General features: G+C 39.8%; 1 protein-coding gene across 1 annotated transcript in view; it reads right to left on the bottom strand.

The window, feature by feature from the left end:
* CRYBG3 (crystallin beta-gamma domain containing 3) overlaps positions 1-24026 on the bottom strand; it is a 97609-nt gene that overhangs the window by 48222 nt on the left and 25361 nt on the right. Inside the window, exons 3-4 of the mRNA XM_049824322.1 lie at positions 19935-20371; positions 375-5349 (exon numbers count right to left, since the gene is read on the bottom strand). Of these exons, the coding sequence (XP_049680279.1) occupies positions 375-5349; positions 19935-20371 (5412 nt within the window). The remainder of the gene's footprint in view (positions 1-374; positions 5350-19934; positions 20372-24026) is intronic.

Below are 24026 nucleotides of genomic sequence, written 5' to 3'. Positions count from 1 at the left end.
TGAAAGAACAATTTTCATACAAAAGGCAATTCCATCATCTTCAGGTTGTAATGTCCTTAACATGGACAAGTCTGTGTTGTGCTATTATACAGACTTGCTATTAGACATATTTTCCTATTACATTTTCTCTTCACATCTTCTCTTTAACAATTAAGTCACTTTCATCTGTGTGCTGAACCAAGAATACTATGTTTTAAAAATTATTTTGAGAAGGCTTTTTTTTTTTTAACTATGGTCTTAGACAGCCTAATTACTTTTGTTTACAATAGAAGAATTAACCTTTAAAAGGGAGGAAGGAGAATAGGGAGACAGCAATTTTGAATCTGGGCTAATCACTTTGATTATTATTATTATTACATGACATGACATCTTACCGTTGACAGTTCTCCCAGTTTTGGCATGGTGTTGTCTTGAGACCAATGAATCTTCGGCTGCAACATATCCTGGAGAATGCTTCCAAACCTGGTCCCCTTCTCAGAGGAGCAATTGTTGGAAGATTTCAAATACTGGTAGTACACACTTGTAGGAGGACACTTTAGAGCGGCATCAGCTTTCTGTGAAACTGGCTTACAAGGTGTTTGACTGGGAGAAGCTGCATTTGGAAATAGTTGTGGTTGCTCCTTAGAGTCAAGTTGTTCTTTTGAAAGAAAAAGTGATTGTTCAGGAAACAAAGATCTATTTTGGTCATTTGACTGAAGTGTTGTTTTTACATCCCCTCTCCATTGACTGGGAAGACAGTCGCCTTCCCTCTCAACATCAAACATATTTTCTTCATATGATGATTCTTCCTCCTCCTCATCCTCCGCTCCCTCTTCCTCCTCCTCCTTACTGAGCTGAGCAGTAAACTGTAAGCGCTCAGAAACCGACTGCAGAAGGGAAAGCACAGAAGCATGGTCAGTGTTATCTTTAGATATTCCACTAGGATGGCCTTCTGGCGACATGTCTGTGGAAAGCAAGTCTTCTTGGGAGCTGTCATCTTCATATATTGGAGACAAAGAGAAAGGATATACTCTATAGCGCTTGGCCTCCACACTCAGAAATGACTCTGAGCTACGGCTATCTGTTGCTTCATTCAACTTGTTATCCTTCCCATAAAGACATGCTAACTCGTGGTTATTCTTTGCTCTTTCGCACATGAGATGATCTATATTATCCGAAGGCAGATCAGAAGAAGAAAGCGAACCAGTCTGTGTATTGTCAGTTGAGACGGATTTGTTCTCAGTTTGAAGGGCACCTTCATAAATGATAGTAAAAGAATTGTTCTCCCATTGTTCAATTAGCGGGGAAAAGCCTACAAGATCTGTCGATTCCTTCATGTCATCGCTGCAGTCCAGACCATTTCCTTCAAGCTGATCATTTCTCTCCATGTCTCGATCCTTCATTTGTACCTTTTTCAAATTATCATTATCTTGGGCAAAGACTGTGTTGAAACAGTTTTCCCCTTCGCTGTCCTCTCCCATAACAGACAATTCACGTACAATGAACTGTGTGTTTAATCCAGTATTAACCTCTACTATTTCACTTAACCCTTCTGCTAGTTCCTCTTTACTCTCCACTGCCTTTGAATCTTCTAAGGTTGCTTTTACTTGTGCAGGTACTTCTTCTGCAGCCTCTCTTCTGCAGTGTGTACATGGACTGTCCTCTGCACTGTTTTCCAGAGATTCCCGAGGACTGCTTTTGTGTTTGGATTCACTCTGCATGCTGATACATTCTTTATCAGGCATAAAAGATGACAAGTTAACATTTACAGTTGGCAGCAACGTGCATTCTGGCATATTTGTATTATTGCATGAATGTTTTAACTGCAACAACAGAAGCATCTCTTCAGTCACAGTAGCATCTCTATGTATTAAATGTAAAGATCCATCAGATTTTCTACTAGTTGCTGATACTCCAGCTTTGACACACATTTCTGTTGCAGCCTGATGTTCATACAGCTTTCTATCATGTCTCTCTTTTGCTGGTGTCCTAAGATCTGATTCTAGCCTTGCTGAACTACCAGTGCGTAGAAATCCATTTGTTTGACATGTAAATGCATTATTTGGTATCTTTTCACCTCTTTGGGGCCAATCTATGCCATTTTCCATACTATTTGGAAGCAAAGGAGGACCTGAGCAATCTGCCTTTTCACAGTTTACCATTACACTACAAGTTTCCTTCTTCTCTGTTGGTTCCTGTGTTTTGGCAGGTAACTTCACATCAAAGTTTAGAATTTTTGGCGTTTCGGCCTTAGGTTTAGGCTCAACCTTTTCAGAAGGCCTTTTACTCTCACTGTCTTGCCACTGATTAGATGCCAGTTTTTGTCTGGCTGAGTTAATGACCTCATCAGCTGTTTCTTTTGCTTTTAGTGTTAGTGTACTATGTAGGTCAATTTTCTCAGGGATGTAAGATAGCATCTTTTCATCTTGATTATTTGTATCCACTGTTTCATTTCCTGCAAATGAAGATGAGCCTCCTTCACTGCTCTCATTAAAATGTTTTAATGACTGCACAGCTGACTGGATTTCTTCTGCTTCCAGCTGCACAGTTGCAGCTTTCTGATCATTTAGAATATCCGTATTTATTAAGCTATCCTTACTCCCACAAAACTGGCAGACACCAATGGCTTGTTTTGCTATTATTTCTTCTACAGCCAAGTGTAAAACTGAGTCCACTATTTCCTCAGCTTTTTTAAACACAGCACCATTGCGGAATTTAGCATGTTCTTGTCCCTTCGTATCAGTATCCTCCCATACTTCCTCAGAACAGAACTCATTTGACTCTATTTGAGTAGGTGCACCAGCTGTTTGATCATCTGTCACAGAAGGGGCTTCTGAGATAGCAGAAGCATGGTTACCAAGAATCACGTGTCCCACAGCATTTCTGCACACGCTCTCAGCACAGGGTGACTTGGATGCCGCTTCCAAAGATTTCAAAGGACAGATGGGTGATGGCATTGCCTCTACCAAGACACTGCTGTCAGCCTGTTGTGTGGATGAGGCCTCCTCTGCCCCATCACTAGCTCTGTGACTGGAAGAATTACTGTTCCCCTGAGTAACGCTCAACATTTCCAAGGCAGAAATGGAATGGTTGGAGGCTTCTCTAGATCCCAGAGTAGGTGAAGTGGGCTTGGGGATGCAAACACCCCCCATATCTACTCCAGCAGCAGAGCCATCAAGCGTAGCTGGAGTAAACTCAGGTTCCAGAGAACCAGCTGGGCACAAAGCTCTCAGGTCTCCTGAGCAAAGTGGCACCTTGGTCATTCTGTCCTCAGGGATTATTCTCCTAGACTCAGCAGCTGGAAAAATAAAGCTATCCTGTTCAGAAGCAGCAGACCATCTAGCAGTCTGGCCATTTTCAGAGTTAGTGGCAGAAGAAAGCATTTTTCCTTGGTTGTCAGATGAAGAATCATGTACTGTAAGTGACAGCCTAGGCATATTACTGTTTTCCTTCTTGGAAGAAAAATTAATACACCCATCTTCAGAAACGGGCGGAGATTCAGAAATTACATCTACGTCTTTTTCACTGATGAAAGCGGAATGGTTGGTCAAAGGTCCTCCTCCATATCTCAAGGCAGAATGAGAAACCTCCAGATTTTTTTCTTGTGACTTAGAAATATAAGAGGAAAGTTCAAAGACGTAATCTTTACACTCAGAAGGAACAAGAGCAACCTCAGTCATGCCAGTCTTGTCAATTTTAGAAGCAGGAGTATGATTGTCTGTCCTGTCAATGGTGATGAAAGGGCAAGGCACAGGCTTTGCTGCGTTATTTTCTGTGAGTATAGCTAATGCCCTGGCAGGAAAGTCTTGAACAGTTTCAAGGGAAACAGGACCACAGTTGTGGACAGAAATAGAGTTTTCTGAGAGGCTCGTCTCTACAGGCTCAAAGGATTTGTTCTTCTCATATTCAAGATCAGGACGAGAAAGTGTGTGTCTCTCATCTTTTAAACTGACTTCTCTTTTCCCTATATTTTTGGACTTCCAACTAGGATGAAGGGAAGCTGAGGAACAGCCTCCAGTTTCAAAAGACGACTCATAAGTTACAGAGAGAGGTACCGGCAGCTTATCCAAGTTAGATTTCACACTTTCACATCCATGTATGCACGATGATACATTGGCAAGGTTTTCCACTGCAACCTCAGATAAAACCTTCATTGTTTCCACAGCCTTAGCTTCTGGACAAGGTAAACCAGTCTGCTGTGTGGCAGCATCCTTAGAATTCTCCACACAGATTAATTGGTGATCATTTTGTACGTGCACTGGTTTCCCTAACTCACTCAGTTCTTCATTACAAGTCCCCCTGTCCATGACTACATCTTCATCATTTTTAACAGATGACACTGAAGTACTTAGATTACCTGTGGCTATGCATTTTTCTCTTTTGGACTCCATGTTAAGTGAAGTGGGTATTTGTTCATTAAAAGGTAAAAGAACAGTAGCAAGAAAGTTCTGTGGATTTTGCTCTCTTTCTACAGCTGCGACAATTTTCTGTGTATCACTTTTTCTTGGATCACTATTTTTATCTGCACCACCTGTATGCTGATCTGCTTGCTGCTGAAATGTAGTGGTACTGGAATGAAGCATCTGGACATCCAACGTTAGCTCTGAGTGACTATCTATTTGATGATTACAGCAAAATTCTCCCTTACTCACCTGTAATTCTCCATTAACTGTCTTACTTTTTGATTTGGGAGAATGTAAACAATCATCCTGTGTTTCTTTTGTGGACTCCTTACTAGCTGTTTTACTACAATAATTTTCTTTATTGAAATTAGACGTGGCATTTTTGTCTGCCTGAAACAGAGCTTCTGCTTCTCCCAGCAGTCCATCTTCTCTTCCAACCAAGTTGTCTGCAGAACTCATTTTAAGGGAACTGGTAATCTGGGAAGTGGAACTGGTTAGGAACTCACTGTTTCTACTACTAGATGACAATAATGAATCTAGTGAATATGTCCTTTTAACTTTTGTTGCAGCTAAAGCAGGCATATATCTTAAGTCTATCTCATGAGATGATTCAGTAGATGAAGTTGTGACCTTTGCAGTTATTTCATGTTTACTGCTACCCAAGCAATGCTGAGCTTTACCAGGCTTTTTCCTTCCCATTTTAACTGCAGAAGACTTTACTATGGCATCATCTTTGTGATCTTTACCCTCACCATCTCCATTTTCTTTTATCAAGTGTCCTGATTTCGGAGAGACAGTTGTTTGAATTTCTCCATTTTCTTTGACTACTGAAGCATTTCTGTTCTCAGTACTTTCTTGTCCTTTTTCATTCATTTCTGACTGATTCTTCAGTAGCTGCCTAATCCTTGCAGAACCTCGATATGTTGCATAAGTGACTGCAGGTGCTTCTGGCTTCCGTTGCATTTGCCTGTAACAAGGATCATCATTATCAGCACAAGACTATCTAAATAGCTAGTGATAGTAAAGGTTAACACAAACTGTAGATGACGTACAATACTGTTTTCCTCCACAGGTTAGCACACACTGTAGATTGCACGCAACGCTATTTTCCTCCTTTTTCTGCTCTTCCTAAATATGGGTTTGCGTGACTAATGATACCTACACTACCTTTTACTAAAAAAGCAAACTTAAACTATAAGCAAAAAGTAGATTTTGCTATGAACAACTTCCATCATTTCCCTTCTACTAGACAATGGCATTAATATTTACAAATACCACCATACAAATCAACATTTGCAGTGACAGAAATAAAGATACTGTTGTGAAGATGTTATATCCTACTAAAGCAGGCCTACAGTTTAAAACTGAAAAAAAAAAAAAAAAAAATTACTGTACTAATGTTCATTAAAGTACTGAATTGAAATTTAAATTTTTACCCAAACTCTCAACATATTGGTATGGAACAGAACAAGGAGAAGCAAAATATGTCGAGAAAAGAAAGTATACAACAGGGGATGCTTTCTGAACCACAGGGTAGTAATGAAAGAATGAACAGAGATCAGGTAAGAATGAAGACTGCTTGAATGCTGGAAGGAATATCAAAATGAGAAGACTAGAAATGTGACATGGAATTAGTAGATCTAGCCACTCATTAGTCTTAAATTTAGTAGCAAAAAAAGTGAATGCAAAAACTAACAAATGAAAGAATCACCATGGAAAAACTGTGATCCTGATCCTTCATTGCTCTTTCTGATAATACTAAGGATAAATTCGGACCCTGTCACTTCCAATTCTCTGAAGAAGCAGTTTTTCTTCTTTCTTAAAACAGACATCACAAATACTCACCTTTCTTTCTAATGCTTCTCCCCTTCCCCCCTATTTTTTTGTCGTTAAAGAATTCTCGCAAAAATCAGGCAGTGACAATATGAATGTGACCATCAGCTTTTCCATTCTTCACCTTAGGACAAAGCAGATGCTCAAGACTGTGCTTAAACTCCATTCTGCCTCAGCCTCCATCTAAACTAAGAATAAACCCTTTCAAACTCTTATTCAGTCTGATCCTATATCTGCTAACCCAGTGGCTAGAAGTGGCTATTCACCTGTCTGGGAAATTGTCATACTCCTTTCAGAAGAGTCTCTTGCCGGGGGGGGAGGTGTTAGCTCAGATTTTGATTTCTAATATAAAAGCATTGCAATAGGTAAAAAAATAATAGCATTTTTAAAAGCTCTTTGCAGCTTACCATTAGTTCACAAGTGAGAAATAGAACACAAATTTACTAAGGAAAACAGAACAGCAAAATAATTTTATTTGAGTATCATTGAGTAACTGTAAGTTCAAATATTGTCTGTGTGGATTCTGACTATGTAGTCTCTCGACAGATACAGAAGAATATAAAAATGGAGTGGATTTACCAATCTAAAATAGAATCTCTTTTCTGTCAAGGTTTTAGAGGCCCAGATTCTTACTTCAATATTAATTTTCTTTTGAAGAGGGAACTTAATAATATTTAAAATCACAAGTAAACTCCCTCCTTGTGCAGTATTTGGACATGCAAAGAGTACAAGTGAACTAAAAGTGAAATTATTCATATCCATAAACATTAAAACAGTGTCATAAACAGTCATTTATATGCATGCTTTATATCACCAGGTGTATTTAGGCTAATGCCAAAATACACGAATATGGGAATTTAGACATTGTGAGAACTTGAAAACGAAGTTTGTACTGGGATTAAATTCATTGTAACCTCTGATGAAGGCTACAGCAGAATCTCAGTAGAGCATTTATTAGCCAGGTATATTAACTTATAGGGGAAACAGGAAAGTCATGTATAAACAGCATGTCTCCCAAGCGTTTGCAAAGTTAGATGCCTACATTTAGTCTTCTATACCACTAGTTTCGTTTTCAGAGATACCAACAGTGGTAGCTGCTAAACATACAAAACATTTGCTAAAGTTGCCGTCTTCAGCATTCACACCTCTTCAAAGAGACATACACATTTCTCTGAGAGAGAAAACAAAACACAGTTGGAGAAAGGGTAGTAGGGAAAAAAATTATTAATTTTTGTTTTGCTTAAAAAAAAGATAATTACATTATTTTCCATTTCCTCACAGAAAACTTTCTTCTACATTAGAAAACATTTTCCAAAGCTCCAGAGGTCTTAAAAATCTCAGGGGAAAGATCTGTTGAGTTCTATAGTACACTGTATTTACTCAGAATCAGTCATACCCATAATAAAATTAAGTTTTGAGAATGTAAGACCTGATCACACTCTCATTCAAAATTATCCTGAGTAACCTCTCCTATTTCAGTTAATTCAGAATGGGGTCAAAATACTTTAAAATAATCACTATTAAGCTTCTACAAAATCCACCAGCTCTCCCATACTTTGCCAACCTCAAAAATAAAAGTTGGTCTACAGCCATCCTGAATCCAGATAAAATTTTGTTCAAGAAAACAAACAGAAGACAGATTGGCACCAATTCTCCAAACAAGTTTTATGGATTCTTGAAAAGGAAAACTGTAATGATACATGTTTAAAGTGAGCACATTAGTTGTATTGCAAGGTACCAAACACTCATTTCCACCAAACCCAAGGCATTATTTTGAATAAATGTCTCTACGACATATAACTTTTACTGAGTGTCTTTCATTTCATGGTCGATTTTTGTCTGATATGGAGTGGGAAGAATTCAGAATTTATCTATAAATATGTGGTGAGAACTAGTGCTCTGACACAAACCTGGAAAATGTCCTTCTGTTTGTCTCCTAAACCCAACTTTGCCTTCAAATTTCTCTGCTGAACTCAGCAATTCTTAAACCCCAAACATCCAGAAATGGCACGAATAGGTTAATTTTACAAGAAGATTGCCTACACAGGGATGACAAAAAGAATGCAGCATGATGAGGTACTATATCTACATTGATCTGAGCCACAGATCCCAAAAAATAGTTGTACCATTTATTACACACAGTCAGGCAAAACAAACGTACTCAGAAGTTTCTTTTTGCTTATGTGGCACCCTTTATCATTTGTCCCAATTCTTTTTGCTCTCTGTTTGACTTCTGAGGGAATTTTATGCTCCGATTGATCAATCTGAAGTCTGAGCAAGGCTCAAAGCAACCTGCCCTATGGCGTTCTGTGCACAAATCCAATCCTGACTAGCACTGGCTATAGCGCTGCTTGAGCGGTGGATCCTCATCATGTAGTTGGCCTCTGCCAGTGTCTCCTAACACACAGCTCTGCTTTCCTGCAGGCTTGTCGCTACCAAGAATTTCTGCAGTGGATGCTATTTTAAAAGAGAACCAACCTCTCCTCCACAGACATAGCAACTTCAGGACCTCTGACCTTTGATAAAAATTTTGCTGCTCAGCATATTATAAAAATGTTGCCAGCAGACCATTTAGTCCTAATGCATTTACTTTTAAGAGGACACAGAAGAGTGTTCAATCTGAACGCTCACATGCAACAAGACATTTAAAAAAATGAAAACCCATGTTCCTATGCAGCAGCAGCAATTCAACTATAAGTCTTACGAAACACATTTAGAAGCAGGCAGTGTCACAGCAAATTTTTTGAAAGTGTCACTAGAGACTTGTTTCATAGACATTTAAAGTAACAATTCATTTCTGATCACCAATATGTCAGTTCAGAACATACCTTAAAAACTCTTTGCAAAATTTTTTTTTCTACTCTCATGAGGGTATAGATGAAAGCCTGATTATACACAGAACCCAGTGTGTATTCTGTCACATATTTCAAATACTGGGAGATTCCTTCTTTCCCTTCTTCAGAGGAAGCTATTCAATTCCCTATAAAGCCTTAATTCAGTTTCACAAAAGACTGTTTGACAGCAACAAGAGAGGATGTCAACATGAGTTACGTTAAATTTGTCAAAAGTAGGTGCTTGTAGAGATTAATTCTATTCTGAAACAGAAATAAAAAGTTCATGGGGGGCTAACTCAAGGAGGAGAGGGGAACATCTTCTGACATCTCATATGACAGACATCTTGTGTAACCTGCCCCAATAGTGGCATTAGTTATAAAACAATCTTGTTGGTTTTGAAGCCCCGAAGCAGGAGGAAACCTACTACCTTGAATACCTCATCTCAGTACATCCATAAAGACTACATTGTTTGCACCTTTTTCAAGTGTATGTCATCAAGATGGTGACTCCTCCAATCTTCATGTTTGTACCATACCATAATGAAGAAAACCCTAGCCTATTTTCAAAAAGATGGAGGAAGATCATACAGCATGATACAGCACTACATGGGTACAGCATCTCAGATCCCCAGGCAGCACAGCTTCATTTGCACAGCATGGCATCCACACCAGAAAACCCTTACAACCAGCATCACTGCTTAGCTCCAGGCTCACTAGCTAAGGTTCAGCAGTGCCAGCCTGTTTCTGCAGCACGCAACACTTGGCTCTCCCAAGACATGCAATGGCCATTCTTACCTCATACCTCACTCTTCCAGATATTTTCTCCCCAGCCCAGCAGGCTCCTGCTTTGTCAAGCATACACGTGCGTGTTTCCCCCAATCTCCTCTCACAGACCCCTCAGAAGTAGGTCCCGGAGCAGAGATCTGCAGGCTACAGGCTGAAAACCGCTGATCTAAATCAGTATGTCTCCTGTGGTTCCTGTCTACTCCTCCCGACTATTTTAAAATTATGCTATTGTTTATTTTAATTTTTTCCACTTAGCTTTTATTCTACTGCATACTTAACTGACACCTTTTTTTTTTTAAATTATGTTAAGGTCCTTTGTCTGGAAACAACTGTTTTAAAGTCACTTTGAAAAACCTTCTGGTGGAATCCAACTTACTCAGCCAGCTGGTTTCTACACTCACGTCAGATCTTCATGAATGGAAAAAATAAAAGCCTTATTGAGAGACACTGCGGGCTAACTGAAAAGTTGCCATATACAACTTAGATGAAAGAAAATTATTTTTTAGCCAGAGGGGATAGCTTCATGATTTAAATCTGAAGTTTGAAATACTTAGTGTCCTGGGACTTTACAGTGTGTATTTCAAAAGGTCAAAAGTTTGGTTGAACAAAGTGATTTGCACGCAGTTGATTCTGCAGGAAATTTCAAAGCTAATGTTCCATAAGGACAATTAAGAGTCAATGACAATTTTAGTAAAAGCAAATATAGTCTCTGTGACCTTGAAAGGAATGTTTTTCCTTCCCCTTGCCCTTCATGGTGCTACTTCTTGATTATCTTCCACATCTGGGAAAGCAACCCTACTCTTTGAGTCTGAAGGAAGAAAGCACAGATCAAGGCTGACTCAAAACACCAGCAGCCCCAAGACCAAGACAAGCACAAAGGGCCTGGGATCACTCCCAGCTCTTTGCTGCCATTTTTCCTCAGTACCCATCCTTTCTGCCCCAAACCTGTGAGAAGTATCCATGCACACCTACCTGCACCCTCACCCCCCCCCCCGCACACCAGGTAGGTCAGCCAGTTACCCCTCCCTTCCCCTCTGTCACACTCAGATATTCAGGTGCTCAGATGCCTGTGACCTACCTCCTCTAAGGAGCAGGGACAAGCATGGCCTGTGCTGCCCCACGCTGATGTGCAAGGAGGGGTTATACGATACTGCACATCCCAACGGAGAGCAAATTGCATCCGGAAGCTGGACCGCACAAAGTTACCTTGTGAGAGATGGCCTTGCCTTCAGGCACAGAACTGCAATACAGGCTAGAAAGGACTGTGGGAGATCACCCAATCCAACCAAGCTGGGCCAACTAGATCAGGGTGCTCGGGGCCTCGTCCTACCACTTCCGAGCATCTCTGAGGATGGGCCTTCGGGACCGGAGCCCTGTGCACATGCCCCAGGGTTTGACCACCCTCATGGTGAAAACACATTTCCCAATATGCCGTGTTCCTGTTGCCTCTCGTCCCAACAGTGCATGTCTCTGAGAGGAGTCTGCCTCCACCTCCTCTAGTAAGGCCTCCATGAGAGAGCTGAGGACAGCAGTAAGGTATCCATCCCCTTAGCCTTCTCTTAAGGCTGCAGAAAGCCACTCCACTTGCCCTCTCCTCATACATAACGAAGAATTAAAGCTAGGACATCCCTCTACTCTCAAGCAAGAGTGTAGCTTCGGATGCATTAAGGAAACTAAAGGGTTTGACTTCGGAATGCCAGAAACAGAGATTATTCGTCCCTTCACGTGTACATTGATGCTAGGGGCAGTTAGGCAGACGTATCAGCAGGACCTGCCTCCGAGCATTATTACACAGCTGCTGCATATGCTCTGAAAAGGCAACCAAAGGTGACTATGTGTTCTAGCAGCCCACCTGCCTACTTAAAGACAGGAACCCAGTGATACCGTCTCTCTGATGCTACTTGCCACCCCAACAGCAGTGAAGATGAAGGTCTAGGGATTAAGCCCTTACTGACAAGTAAATGCCTAGGAGGCCTGAACAATTACATTGCAGGTAGCTCTTTAACTTCAAAATCACACTGTAAAATGCTGCTTCTAAGAAACAGTCTCTATTAATCGAATACACTACACAGTTGAAAAACCCTATTAAAAAAAGTTCAGTGGAAAAAACAAACCAGTGAATTAATTTTCATCTTAATTAATTTAGCTCAATTTTGCATCTGTTATAAATTACTCTTAAACTAAGAAGCTTTCATCCTTCAGAAACACAGAAATCTTTGCTTTGGTGCCAACAAGAACCTTTCCTTTGGCACATGTCCCAGCTCTGGGCAGGTACCCTTCTCTGGCAGGCAGGCCTGGGCCTGCATTTCTCCTACAGCGGAGCCCTGAAATTCACCCACCCCACTGTTGGAATGGGTCGCTAAATCTCAGCACAGCACCTATCTTGATAAGGTCTCAGTTGACCCACACAGGCTTGGGCTGTCGTCAGGATTTAAAGGTCTGTAATTACTGTTAAAGGTTAGCTTGTTCAAATCAAGGTATGCTTAAGACGTGTCTGGAAGAAAACATTTCAGAAGAAAGAAGCCCTCTTTAGTGACCTAACACAAAGCCCTTCCAAGGGAGTTTGGGTATATCACTGCTGGAAGCCTCCCTCCACAGTTCACCAAGAGAGTTACGGGCAAGATGATCCTGATCCTTTCCTGGGACAGCCTTCTAAATCAATTTTGGGCCATATTTGGCTGTCCTAGAAGGGCGGAGCTACCCACGTAGCTTATACCCCTCTCAAGTGGTAGCAGGTCACTCTCAGCAATGACTCCTCGTCCACCTGAGCACCAGCAACTGAACAACACTGCACTTCCATGGTCCGTTTATGAAGGCAGAAGTCAGAAAGCTATTGGAAGATTAATTACTACGCCCCCCTCCCCATTTCCCCACCCCAAGATGTGAACCTCTGCCCCCTGCTGCTCCTTGTGCTGCTTCAAGCGTCTGTGTAGCAAACGCATCAGGGAATTAAGACCAAGAGTAACCAATCCAGGTCCAAACAACAGGGCTTGCAGGCATGCAGCGCACATGCTGGCAGGACCACCCAGGGTCCACAGCTGTCCTGGTGTTCCCCAGAGCCACCACCAATGCAACCTCTTACTACAAAGGGAAGCGGCTGTCTGTTCTGCCTCTGACAGGCTGTATATTAGCTGTATATTACTATATAACTATATGTATTTGTCTCTACAACAGGAATCTTTATGCAGGTATTATTATAATAGAAGTAATCAACACAGTGCTCTTGTTTTACTCTTACCATCATCACTCAACAGATGCTTTCAAAGATGGATGAACACTGCCATGCTGTGTGTACACTTAGGGTTTTAAAAGTTCAGGTCCTGTATGTATAGTGGGTCCTGTGTAGGCAATTACAGAGAAGGACACAGGTCTAACCACGAGATGGATTTGATTTCAACAAGTGCAGCAGCAGCAGCAGCTTCCCCACTCTTCTACATTATTCCTCAGGAATTACCTGGCAAGACCATCGCTTAGAATTAAGTGATTTAATTTCCATTCATTTACTCTTGATTGTCTGCCAAAGGCATCTGTAGGGAAAGATGAATGCTGCTGCTACTGACTGAATCAAAACCACAATCCATCAGACAAATTAAAGGTTATGTTTCTGTATCACCACAAGCCTGCATCTGACCAGTAACACAAAGGTGAATGACAAGCTCTGAAACACACATGTTAACCAGAATTACGTAGACCTGAAGGATTTTATCAGATATATTTCTAACGGAGCAAAATAAAAAGACAGGATTTTCAACAGTACTCAGATGGGAAATACTATGCAATTAGATGTATAGCAACAGGTTTATTAGACTTTAAAACCAACAAACAAACCCAACAACGTATAACATAGCAGAACTGTAAACAGTCTGAGATTTGTCTCTCCTTAAGGCTACCTCCCTTTCTGAATGAAACAGCTTGTAATGCTCTTGCTAAACTATTATGAGGACTTGGCTCCTGGCAGGGTGCAAAGTGTAAAAGCATAGTTTTAAGCATTTGCTTTTGAAATCACCCCCTCTCCTCTTCTACGTACAGTTAGAAAATCCTTGCAGTTGTGGGGTTGGGAGTTCTTTCTCACTTCCAAGTGCACAAGGTTCATAACAGAAGAGAGAAGTCAGGATCTTAAATATTTTGTTGAACTGGGGTATCAGCATCCTAACCACTGGTCAGGATTTTATAATCAAAACATTTAGAGTGGGTGCAACTTTGATTTTCATCTCATCAACCTTGTTCAGCAATGCAATAAGGCCTCTTGCTGAACTCCAGGACAAGCTGTCCAGTTTCACAAGTACTATTGTTTTGCACGTCACTATATGCAACATCCACTTATTGTTACTGGATGTTACAAAAATAAAAACTCTAGTAGAAGATAGGTAAATGGCAAGCAGTCAATAGAACACATATAGGTCATTACTCTTTTTTTTTTTTTTTTTCCGGGGGTGGGGTGGGGCAGGGGAGGAAAATAAATTGTCAGAGTTCTGGTCTCAGTTACCTGTAGAGAGTAGTGCCTATTACCACAACTGGTATTCTTGAGAAGATGGCAGGCATGTACTGCAGGAAGTCCATTCTCAGGAGTCATAGAGAAACAGCCTCAATTTTGAAGCCAAAATTGAAGCTTGTTAAGTGAAAGGCAATATATGTATAAATGAAAGAAGTTTACATTATAGGAAGGAAAGATAATGGGGGCAAATCCATGTTTTATATTTGTCACCTACGTTATGAAATCTTGATCTCATGTAGACTTTCAGCAGTGAGAAATTAGGTGAAGTGCACCCCCACTGTTCCATGGTTTTATTTTTAGGGATTATTTAACCAGTTAAAAGGTTGGCTTTTTAGCATCCTTGAGAAGGAGTGCAAAGGCTAAAACTAAACATGAACCTTTCACTTTTATACTTACCCCTCTGCCACTGGGGACTATTCTACACAAAAATTGCCATTTTACCTAAGCAAGAGACTCTTCTATGCTTAGTAGCAAATGCCTTTGCATTTTTCTTTTCCACTTATAGCAGAATAAGCATTACTTTAAAACTGTATTTTATATTTTACTGACCTCACCCCTTCATCATTAAGCTGTTATAGAATACTGCAAGCCCAATTCCTTGCTTCACTTCTCAATGACAAGGAAATGTTCAACAATCCCAGACAAATGGAAGACTAAGGGATGCAATCACTGGAGACTTAGACAACCCAACTCTCCTCACCCATTTTCAGTGCTGCAATTATTTATTTTGTTACTGTCCACAGTAATTGTTGTGTAGAGACTTTGCCAAAGTTATCATGGTTTTGCCTTCTGTGCTCCTCCTTTACTGCTTTGCCACTGTCTGGATTAAAGGAGCAGAAGCCCTTAAGGTACAATTACCTCTGAGCCAACCAGCCAATGTGATGGAGGAATAACATGACCTACATGTTTTGTCCCTCAAAAACACATACTCCACACACTGAGCTCATGAATTCCACTTTCCTTGGCTCAAGGCCTGGAAACTTGAGTCTTTACCAAGTCCCAGGCCTCCCACTGATGGCAAAATTAACCTCAATCTGCAGGTCAGAGCAGTCTGATTTCCTTATATTTTGCAAAATATTGCTTTAAGGATATAAGGTTAATGAAGTTGTCTGGGTAAAGGCATCTGCGACCATTTGGTAGGTATTTTAGTTCTGAAAGGTTGTTTGGTTTTTTTGTTTGTTTGGGTTTTTTTTAAACAACTCTAATGGGGATTATGCAATCTAACAACTGTCCTTCTTTCACTTACCATTGCAACCTCCTCCCTAGCCATAGATAACCTCTAATTTAATATTTAACAGTAGTTTAGAATTAACAAATTAATTTAAATGTTCCTCATGACAAAGGAAATGGTTGTAAGATTAATAATGCAGTGGTCTTTAGGGTTTGTAAAGCCCTCAGCTTCAATTTCCCTCTACATTAAATGCTAAAATTGCAGTTTAACATAACAATCAATGGAATCAATAGTACCTTTGAATTTATATAGATCACTAGCTGTCTCACCTGTCTTCTGGGACCAAATCTTCCAGAGATTAGAGAAGACCACATTCACACCATTGTTCCCTTCATGGTATCCACGGACCTTCCTGTTTCTTTGTGCTACATCTTGTCCCTCTCCACCATTGTTCACGTGCTTTTAGCACCCACTTCCAAATACTTCTTAGTACTTTCTAAGAAACTATCTAGCCAACCACCGTCAGCAATCAAGAGCACTTTTACAGTTTAACTATGCTAAATGAATACCAGTTAGTTAATATTTAGTAACGAAGCTAGCTAGTACTGAAGAGAAAAAAACTGCTCTACATCCTTTAAACTTCTGTAAACTAAAAGAGAACAAACCTGACATAATCACTTTCATAACAGAAAAAAGAGGTATCCTCGATTCAAACTTTTTAAGAGGTAAACAGTGCAAACCTCTGGTTCTGCATTGTCATTTCAATTTCTCTTTACTAATTGCTTCAGATACACAGTTCACGTTTTGCAGTCAGGCAGAAAAAGAACCTATGCAAAAGTTACACAGAGATTGTCTAACTTGTTTGTATCCTGACCCAAAAAGGGCAGAATGTACACTGTACTTTTGAGAATAAGTTTAAAAGGAAAATGACTGGTTAATGTTTGCCCAATTTTACAACAGCTACAATGAAAAAACCACAGACTTCCTTCCATTTAAAAAAAGTAATTTTCCTCAGAAAAACTTCATTGTTTATATAAACCAACTTACCCCTACCTCCGAACTAGCAACACACATTTTTATACGCTTGCCTGACCATGAGACAGGTAAGCTATACTGAGAAAAATCTACACTGATTTGCATAGGTTATCTAACAATATAGGACAATGTTAAAATATGGTCAATTGAAAATGCCAACTGCAACTTTGATTTCAAGAAAACCAAAATAACTCAAAAATACTTGCACAGAGCAAGGAGGTCACTTCAGCGAGTTAATACCCACACCTTCCAAACTCTGTAAGCTTTTATTAATGCCAAACTTATTAATCCACATTGTTCTGAAGAAGAATTCGCAAGAAGCAAATGAAGACTGAGACCATCTGCCCTCATTTCGGCTGGGATAGAGTTAATTTTCTTTCTGGTAGCTGGTATAGTGTTATGTCTTGGGTTCACTATGAGAAGAACGTTGATAACACACTGATGTTTTCAGTTGTTGCTGAGCAGTGTTCATACCCAGTCAAGGATTTTTCAGCTTCTCATGCCCAGCCACCAAGAACGCTGGAGGGGCACAAGAAAGTTAGAAGGGGACACAGCCAGGACAGCTGACCCAAACTGGCCAAAGGGGTATTCCATACCACGTAATGTACGCCCAGTATATGAACTGGAGGGAGCTGGCCTGGGTGGGCGGATCGCTGCTCAGGAACTAACTGGGCATAGGTCAGCGAGTGGTGATCAACTGCATTGTCCATCACTTGTTTTGCATATTCCAATTCTTTTATTATTGTCATTTTTATCACTATTATTTTCTTCCTTTCTGTCCTATTAAACTGCCTTTATCTCAACCCATGAGTTTTACTTTTTTTCAATTCTCTCCCCCATCCCACTGGGTGGGGAGGACTGAGTGAGAGCAGCTGTGTGGTGCTTAGTTGCCGGCTGGGGTTAAACCATGACACCATCTGACCCTCTAAACTGTGCATACTGGCTGCCCAGCACCTTATCAGTTTAATGCTCAAGATCTACTCAAATGCAGCGGTATAAAATGAGCAGAGCAGCAAAAAAAAAAAAGTCCCAAGACGTTCTGTCACTTCCACCATTCCTAGTCACAGGCCTGTAGCCATCAATAAAATGGGAAAGTCTCATGTGTACACTTTGAAAAGCCAGCAGAACTCAGAGGTTTCTTCTACCTGGAAGGAAAGACGTGCACCAGCTCCTTATTGCATCAGCCAGGGAACTGGAGGGGAAAAAAATAATAATAATTAAAAAAAAAATAGAAAGACTGACTTTTTAAGGGCTGACCATGGCTGACTCCCATCCACTTATTGTAGGCTCTGATTGCCACATTTAGTTCACCACATATTGGGCCTTTAGTTGAGTCTCAGGAGAGACTCAAGGTAAGGCAGAGGAGTACAGCATATAAAAGGACTGACTTTGCTGGGGAAGAGAGTAAGAAAAAAAAAACCAACAAAAGAACCCCAACCTGCATAGAGGACAGACTTCCACTGCAAACTGAATAATACAATCAGTAGCTGCGGGTGGAGAGAGCGAGAAAAAGCAAACACTGATGAAAGTATGCTGAGATACAATATGGAAGAAACTACATGGAACAAAATAAAAAGTGAAAAAGATCTATTAATGTCTACTGTCTTTTTTGACTAAGCTCTCTTTGAGGCAAGGAGTGACTTTTCTTATATCTGTGCAGAGCCTCTAGCACAATGGTATGCAACTTACCTGCTGGTTTCCAGACTATACTACAGAAACAGCAAAAAGCAGCAAGAGACTGATGCAGCAAGCCAGCCTGTCCAACAGGTTTTAAGAAATACACAGTTTGTTCAGGAACTAGACTGAATAACATAATGCTTCTAGACCTCTCCAGATAACAACTAAGGGGAGAATAAATTTTCTTCTATATTGATCAATGAAACAGCAGTGCCAGGTTGCAATATGCAGTTTGGAAAAAGAGTCAGTCAGATGTGTGCTACTACAATAAGAATCTGTAATAAAACCCAGTCGACCACATCGCAGACCAAACTTGTGAGAGTACGCAAGAGAACACAACCATTATTACTATTAATTACAAACAGTACTGTATTTTGGTGGTGGAGATACAGTCTTAAGTTCACCTGAACAGGTATCACATCCCCTGTTCATATCCTGATCAGCCATTACATTTATAATATAAAGGTGAATGACAGATGCCTCAAATCATTAGTCTACTGAATAATAAGTAAGGACAGAGTGCTGGAGACATCCCCAGTATGGAAGTGAAATTCATTAAGCAAGCTACTTTGGGAATCTCTGACCTCCTATATGGAGATGAAACACTACACATGCCACAGTAAATATACTGAGCACAACTCAAATTAGTTTTAAAACTTAAAAGAAAAAAAAAGGTTTTTCTTCTCACTACACCCTCCCATTCAGCAATACAAGCAGGAGCAATGTGATAGACTTACCAGTTACCCCAAATCATTACTTTTGGCTTAAATTTGAAATAAATATCCTGGGCAGTATTGAAAATCTGAGTAAGCATTACTTACAGATCCATTGCCTGTGGACAACTCCATATTCTACACACCTATCAAAAACTGAACAGGTATCACATGCATACATACATACCTAACTTCAAACGTATGCTGTACTGGCACACATATAGCCAAATATTCAACATAACAGCTACAAATGTTTTTTGAATACTATTACCTGTGTTTATGCCATGGTCAGAAAGATTTTGTAATATACAGTGTGGACCACAGCCAATGTTTTCACTTTTCTACTCTCAAACACACATTGGTGCCCTTGGCACCATTTTTTTTGAATCTTTTTTTCAAATATTACAGGACTGTTATATTTGTTCCATATTTAGGCTAATTGAGTGTTTTGTATAACCTCCTTTACATGGCAGGAAAACCCCAAAGAACAAGGGGAAACAAAACACATAAGCAAAAAATCACCAAGTCAAATAAACCAGGAAAGATAATTTAAAAATGAGGAAATGCTACTTGCAGAAAACCACTGAACTAGTGAGATATAAAAAGGACAAACATTCAAACCTTTAATTTAGCCCACAATATGGATGGAAATAAGCTCTCTACACCTTTTTTTTCCCCCCCCAGATCTACAATACTGAACGTATTTCTAAATGCCACATCTTTAACCTCTCTTAACACTTAGATGGATCTACACTGGATCTATCCATAGACAGGAGACTTCTAGAAAATTTTCTTTAAAGCTATGTTTTGTTGCAATCAACTTCTCATTTATTTAAGGTAGTTGCTACTAGAGTTTTGCGCAAAGTCAAGTCAGGGACACTCCAAACATACTTAGAAACGACCATCATTTGTCACACAGTCAGCAGAACTTAGTCAAGGTACTTCTGTGCACGCACACACACACACGCAGAAACATTAACATATGTAATACTAAATTATAAAACTTACTGTTGTGCATCTGCAGATCTTTTCCAGCCTCCTTGCAGATCCTGTGAGGTATCCTTCCCAATATTATTTAAGACAGCATCATCTTTATTTACAGAATCCTCTCCTATTCTAGCTGTAGAACAAAGAGGCTCTTCAATTTTTGGATGCTTTGGCTGCGTGTCCTCCAGAAGGGTATTTGTGTTCTGTAAATCCTTTTCACATCTGCTGGGTTCATCTTGGAAGGCAGGGGGTTTAGATTCTACCAAAGAAGATTTTGTTGCAATATTAAATAAGCTTCCAAGAAAATGAAAAAAGCCTTCTCGGGGTTGTTTGTCTTTATCTGATGTTTTGATTCCAGGAGTCAAACTAGGAAGGCTATTAGCCTTTTTTAGCTCCTCCTGGATTTCAGACTTGCTAAGTTCTTCTGTGGAATGGTTCCTCTCTTCATTTTGACAAACCTAAGATAAATACAAGAAGCACATAAAGAAGATGTTTCCTGTTGTTTTCCCACATTCCCAAATTCCTTAATTTTAATTTGCTCCTATGCATTGTAATCCTTTCAGGACATATGTTGCTTAAAGGTTCATTTAAAGATCAAAGTCCTGTGCTCTCTTCTTCTCTTTTTGTAATAAAAAAGGTCCCTATTCTTCAAAAAGCTAAAAGGACTACATAGGCTAGAAGATTCACAAAGCAGCTGCTGTGGAAGTAAAGTACAGAAGGACAGATGGAGAACAATTGCTTCAACTGGCAGAAAAAAGCTGAGGAAGAAGCAAGGAACAATTTTTCACACTTCAGACTCTAACCTGCTCAAAAAGCACAGCTTCACAAACAAATCTGTATGCACTTGTGAGATGAACAGTTTTCAGCTTGCAAATATAGGGAAGAACACCATAGCAAAACACAAATATACCACAGCCTTTAATGTAGAGTAACCTGCACTTGTAAAAAACCCAGGAGAATCAAGAACAGAATTTGGATAAAACAAACTCAACTCATGTGCCAGAGATTAATTCTACCTGCTAACCTTAGCAACCCCATGTTGCATCCTTTGGCCAGCTTTCCTCCAACTCCACAGGCAATTAATTAACCTCACAGCTCTATTTCCAAATCTATTTGCAGTCTCACAGAGCTCTATACTCTACCATGCAAAGTCCTACGCACCACTACCGCGGCACCCATGACCTTCTGAACTGCCTATCAGCTGTATCAGCTAACTGAAAACAATTAGTCATAAGGCAAGGCTTCACCTCATTTAAACCACCTGTTCACTTCTTCCCTCAGCTCAGCTGAGCATCTACTGCAGGGGCAAGACAAGCTCTGCTCCTCACCAATTTATGCCCTTGAATTTCCTTGGTGTCAGCTTCTCTCACAGATCCAAGAACCACTGCCCAAACCCATGCTACTTCTGCCAAGACCATCTGCCCAAAACCATGATGCAACTTCACTGGTAGGCTTCACAACCACCACATGTAACCACCTTTTCAGCTTCACAATCTGCAAATGGTTTTTCCCTGGACTAAAATTTTCTGGTGAGCACCTCGTTCCCATCTTCACCCTTTGTAGTGGATTATACTATTGCTGCCTATTTTATCTTTACAGTGCAATCCTTGTAATTTCAATCCCTGCTTCAACCCAGTTTATTAAAACAGAATAAAGTTACCCTAGCTATTCTTAGATGAAATTTGTTCTGCTCAACAGGAGTGGAAAAGGAGAACATGAACAAAAAGTTTTATGCAAATTATAGTTGTGTCAACAGTATGTTTGGAGAAGAGTAATTGTTTCAAATTGGATAACACCTACCCATCCGATCTAAGCAGAAAGCCACTATTTTCATTAGGTCACTAATCCTATTCTGACTTGAAGATATATTTGTTTCAAGTAACCTAAAATAAGCAAGTAGACTTATTTGTTAATAGTCCACCTAGGATCATGTTAATTATGAAAAAAGTGTTTTGATGAACACAGTTTAATCCTTGGGGAACAGCAATTTCTTAAAAACTTGCAAGTTATAGTTAGTGATACTGGAGCAGTGGTCTTTAATCTTCAAGCAATGTTTTTTTTTCACCTTTTTCATACAAAGAGTAGATGCAATTGCTTAATATTAAAGTGATCAGATATATGTATTGAAAATTGAATTGTTTATGTGAGCATAGAAATTGAATGCCACAATTGTCCTTGAGAAATCCATACAACCTCTATTTTCTTTATACAAGCAAGACACTTAAACAACCACATTAAACTTTTATGTAAACTTTCAAAAGTGGGCTAAGTCAAACTCTAGCCTTTTTTCACCCTACCTGTGATAAATCCCACCTGCTTCCCCACATACAGCACTAATCAATAGCTCTGATGCATCACAAACGGATGTAGTCACCCCTGTAGTACTCAGGGATTTACTACTTTACAAGTCAACTCTACCCAAATTCACCCCTGGAAATGAAGAGGACAACAGTGCAGCTTACAGATGTACCACAGTGCTGGCTGGTATCTTCAGTACTAGGCAAACTATGCCAGTAACATGCAAACCTGGGATGAATCTCTTGAACAATTAACTTTACCTCATAGGAACCAAGTACTTCGCATAAGGAAATATAAAACAGAAACAAGAAAAAAATTAATTTCCAAAACTTCATAATACATGAATGATTCACCATAGTCAGCTTCAAAGTTCTGCTATCATAGTTTCTTCTTTCACTTTGACTAATACCTCAGCATTCTTCAATACCAGTTTTTGATTCAACTTAAGCGAGGGAAGGCATTTCTCCCTTGTTCTGTGATTAGTACCACTCACACAGATTTGTCAGATTTCAAAGAGTATCTCAGTGCAGGAAATGCACACAAATCTTATTATTTTCTCTGCAGATATAACCATTATAGGCTATAAGCATTTATATCAATTCCTACAATATCTATGAAGTTAACAGCTAAATGCATTAACTACAAAAGAAAATATTAAATTCAAAACTTGTCAACACTTTAGTATTTTTTGTTGTTGTTTGTTGTTATTGTTTGGGGTTTGTTTGCTTGAATTAATTTGTATTCAGGAACTAGTGTGTTTTTTCCAATTAGGAAATGAGACTTCAAATATGGCTACACTCTACATGTGAAATTCTTCCCCTAGCAGCTCAGAGACATAACAGTTGTAAAGACTGTGCTTCTTATTTGTAAGCATAAATCATGCCCTGCATGAAAAGCTGTTCTGTAGTCTCCGTTTCCAGAAACAGAAATCTATTTAGACTTCCCTTTCTCTTTAATCTTCCTTTCCTTACATAACTTTTGGTAAATCAAAAGAACAGGAAGTTTTAATATGAAAATGTCCTTCCCTACCTTGAACCATAAATAGTGTCTTGCATAAAAAAGCAGCCCTGGAGAATGCTTTCACTGTGCTTACTTGAAGATATACATGGTTATTAAGTCCTAACACAGAAACTACGCAAATCCCTTCTTCCCTTCAACATAACCAATCCTACCCTCCATTTATTCTCCCTCCCGCTCCACTTTGCCTTTGCTATAAAAGACAGCATGAGCTATTGGTGCTTTATCGTTTGCCCTTAAAACCTCAATTCAAAGTTTGAGCCACCGTTTAGGTATTATACAAACAAAACTGTTCTGCTACAGATTTTGAAGTTTGTATTTTAAGATAATGCCATATTCAAATTACTGAGACAAAAGCACATGATCTGTAAAGCCAGTAAGCCTTTAACACAGCAGGAGCCTTCAGGCACGAGCGCCTGACAAACACAGCGGGATGATGGCAATTCCACAAGGCAGTATCGTGATAACTGTCACTTATTTCCGATGCCTCCCTCTGAGCTCATCTCTGACAGAAGCCCCCAGCAAACACGCAGGAAAAAAGGCAAGGGCATAGGGTATACGCAAAGTAATCCCTTCCCTGGTATATCCCACCAGCTTTCAACAGTCAGGGCCTTTAGTTGACCTTGACAGAGCAGCTGCATCTATGTCACAATTAGGCCTGAGCAGTCTGATATTCACGATACTGGAAGAATACCAGTGACTCTTGTATTAGTTAAACTTCATGCCATCGGTTAATAAAAAAAAAAAAATAAAAAAATTTCCTCTTCCAGTGTCATGGCAGTCTGAACGGCGGTTTCT

Source organism: Accipiter gentilis, chromosome 21 (assembly GCF_929443795.1).
Source record: "Accipiter gentilis chromosome 21, bAccGen1.1, whole genome shotgun sequence".
NCBI lineage: Eukaryota > Metazoa > Chordata > Aves > Accipitriformes > Accipitridae > Astur > Astur gentilis.
Note: the sequence above shows the minus strand (reverse complement) of the source record. Positions and strands in the feature narration are given on the sequence as shown.